This window comes from Wolffia australiana, chromosome 12, assembly GCF_029677425.1.
Source record: "Wolffia australiana isolate 7733 chromosome 12, ASM2967742v1".
Taxonomy (NCBI): domain Eukaryota; kingdom Viridiplantae; phylum Streptophyta; class Magnoliopsida; order Alismatales; family Araceae; genus Wolffia; species Wolffia australiana.
The window spans coordinates 3,173,363-3,176,172 of record NC_135846.1 but is presented as its reverse complement, the minus strand read 5'-3'; the positions used below and the strand labels follow the sequence as shown (position 1 = coordinate 3,176,172).

Here is a 2,810-nt window from a genome sequence, read left to right as displayed (position 1 = left end):
CGGACATTATAAATATGCAAATCACTACGTACAAACTGCTGCCGGAGAACGGTGCTACGCACCGAGATGGAGTGCGTTTTCAACAAAGATGTTGATTGGTGGAGAAGTCGGTTTAAATCAGATGTGTAGGAAAAGCGTGTAAATGGCTACGTATGAAGTGCTCCTGGGCCTCCGGAGAGGGCCTATAAATAGTACGCTCCTCTCTTAGGAGTAGTTCCGAATTAGGGTTCCGGCGGAGCTCCGGCGATGGCGGAGAACGAAGGAGAAGAAGGAGATGAGTCCGCGACTGCGGGGAAGCGGCGGTGGGAGAGCTATTCGGCGAGGTTGTTCTTCTTTGAATCTATGTGTGAAGGACCGCCGCAGCACTTTCTCGACGCTTGCTTCCTCTGCAAGAAGACAATCGGCCGAAATCGCGACATTTTCATGTACAGGTGCGTGGAAACGAGCTTTTTTTCGCGCTTTTCTTGGTGCTGGTGGACGATTGGTCGAAATCGCGGTGTTTTTGTGCGCTTGTGCGTGAAAACGATGGTTGTTTTGGCGTTTTGTGAGGTAGATTGAGGCGAGATTCTGCTATGGTTGGTAAAGGATGGACGATCGGTCCAAATCGCGGTATTTTCACGTACAGTTGCGTGGAAATAATGTTTGTTTTGATGTGTTTTGTGGTGGATCGAGGTGAAGTTCGGGGAGAGTTGGTAATGGATGAACGGTCTGTCGGAATCGCGGTATGTTCATGTACAGTTGCGTGGAAATAATGTTTGTTTTGATGTGTTTTGGGGAGAATCGAGGTGAGGTTCGGGGAAAGTTGGTAGTGGATGAACGATCTGTCGAAATCGCGATATTTTCACGTACATTTGCGTGGAAATAATGTTTGTTTTGGTCTGTTTTGAGGTAGATCGAGGTGAGGTGCAGAGATGGTTGATAATGGATAGACGATCGGTCGATATCGTGGTATCCTCACGTACAGTTGCGTGGAAATAATGTTTTTTTTTGTCTGTTTTGAGGTAGATTGAGGTGAGGTTCAGAGATGGTTAGGAACGGATGGACGATCGGTCGAAATCGCGGTATTTTCACGCACAGTTGCGTTGAAACGATGTTTTATTTGGTCTGTTTTGAGGTAGATCGAGCCAAGATTCGAGGATGGTTGATAATGAATCATCCATTCCAACGCGATGGATAGAGTATCGGTCGAAATAGCGGTAGTCTCACGTACAGATGCGTGGAAACGAGGTTTTTTTTGGTGTTTTTTGAGGTAGATCGAGGCAAGGTTTGAGGATGGTTGACAATGCATCATCCATCCCAAGGTAATCGATAGAAATCGGTTGATATCTCTGAATTTGAGTGTAAAAATTCTTGGAAACGATGGTTCATTCTTTTATTTTGAGGTAGATCGAGGCGAGGTTCGGGTATGATTGATAATGCATCATCTATTCCAAGAGTCCTCTAGATTTTCTCGAATCTATGCAAAATTTATCCTAGAATTGCTCTGCAATCGTATGCCATGCGAAGGTTGAGGAAAGAAAGAAATGTAGTAATTTTCTCAATTTTTTCTAAAATTTATCCTAGAATTGCTTTGCAATCGTATGTCATGCGAAGGTTGAGGAAAACAAAGATGTAAAATGCCTAATTATGGTAGTAGAAGATGATCCAAGATGAGTTTCTTGCATCTACATTGTCATAATCTTCTCAACACCTCTTTTATGCAAATTACTGTGTTTGCATCCGTTCTCAGTTTATAATTCTAATGTAATTTAGATTTCTGGAACATATCTCAACCCCCCTTTAATTTAGATTACTGTGTTTGCATCCGTTCTCAGTTCATAATTCTGATGTGAATGTGGTTACCGATTTGTTCGGGTGACCGCCTCATATGTTTTAAAAATAAAATAAAACACTTCTGATGTAATTTGTGGGTGAATTGCAGAGGAGACATGCCGTTCTGCAGCGAGGAGTGCAGGCAGGAGCAGATAGAGATGGACGAGGCGAGGGAGACGAGGCTGGCGGCATCGACGAAGCTCCCGCCGTCTCGAGCCGAGAAGAAGGAGCCGGCCAGCATCGAAATCCTCGCCGCCGGCGGCGCGGTCTTGGCCGTGTAGCCTCGCATATCCTCTGATCAAAGTATAGTCTTGCAGCAGATCTTCTCACCTTGCTCTGCAGGAACTCATCACTCACCCATTATGTACATAACTTGCGACTAAAGATCGGTGGCAGCGGTGGCGTCCTCGTCTCCTCGTCGTCTCCTCCGTCTGCCGTCGTCTATCCCCCCTTCAAAGTGACCAGGTTCATAGCTCTTCTTCCGCCCTCCCCATCTCGCAGTCGCATGATCTATCTATCCATCTATCTATGCTGATTATAGTATGGTTTTATGGCTTGTTCCGGCCCCACTGAGGTTTTGGTTGTACAGTGGAAGTGTTGGGCAAACTCTCTTCTTGCCAGAGTATTTTGGCAAGGGCTGTCGATATAACTTGCTTCTATCAAGGAAGTTTAACGTTTTTTTTTCTTCTGATCTTTGGTGTTTGTTCATTAGAATACTCTATCGTTGACCTTATTTGATGCTGACAGGGTATTATCATAGTCAATATCACCCACCAACTTAGTAAAAATCTTGCCAAAAAGGTCAACGCCATCAATGTTGATTAAGACATTCATTGGAGTTTTCTCAAAAAAATGCGCGGTTGGGAGGTGCCTACCCTATTAATCAATGGTGTTTAATTTATTGTCATTAAGGAAAGTGTATTTTTTCTGCTGATTTTTAGTATTTTGAGAGCCATGAAATTTAACTGCAATCATAATACACGAGTGACATGGTTTAT

At 44.1% G+C, this 2,810-nt stretch overlaps 1 protein-coding gene across 2 annotated transcripts; it reads left to right on the top strand.

Annotated features, from left to right (window-relative positions):
• The first annotated feature begins 204 nt into the window (after nucleotides 1–204).
• LOC144710416 (FCS-Like Zinc finger 3-like) lies at nucleotides 205–2,503 on the top strand. Of its 2 annotated transcripts, XM_078584177.1 has the most exons (3): nucleotides 205–431; nucleotides 1,922–2,115; nucleotides 2,198–2,503. In XM_078584177.1, the coding sequence occupies exons 1-2, from the start codon at nucleotides 247–249 to the stop codon at nucleotides 2,091–2,093; spliced, it is 357 nt and encodes a 118-aa protein (XP_078440303.1). In that variant the 5' UTR covers nucleotides 205–246; the 3' UTR covers nucleotides 2,094–2,115; nucleotides 2,198–2,503. The 2 variants fall into 2 exon arrangements, with proteins under 2 accessions (XP_078440303.1, XP_078440302.1); XM_078584176.1 differs by lacking the exon at nucleotides 2,198–2,503 and having other exon boundaries at nucleotides 1,922–2,196.
• The last annotated feature ends 307 nt before the right edge of the window (nucleotides 2,504–2,810 follow it).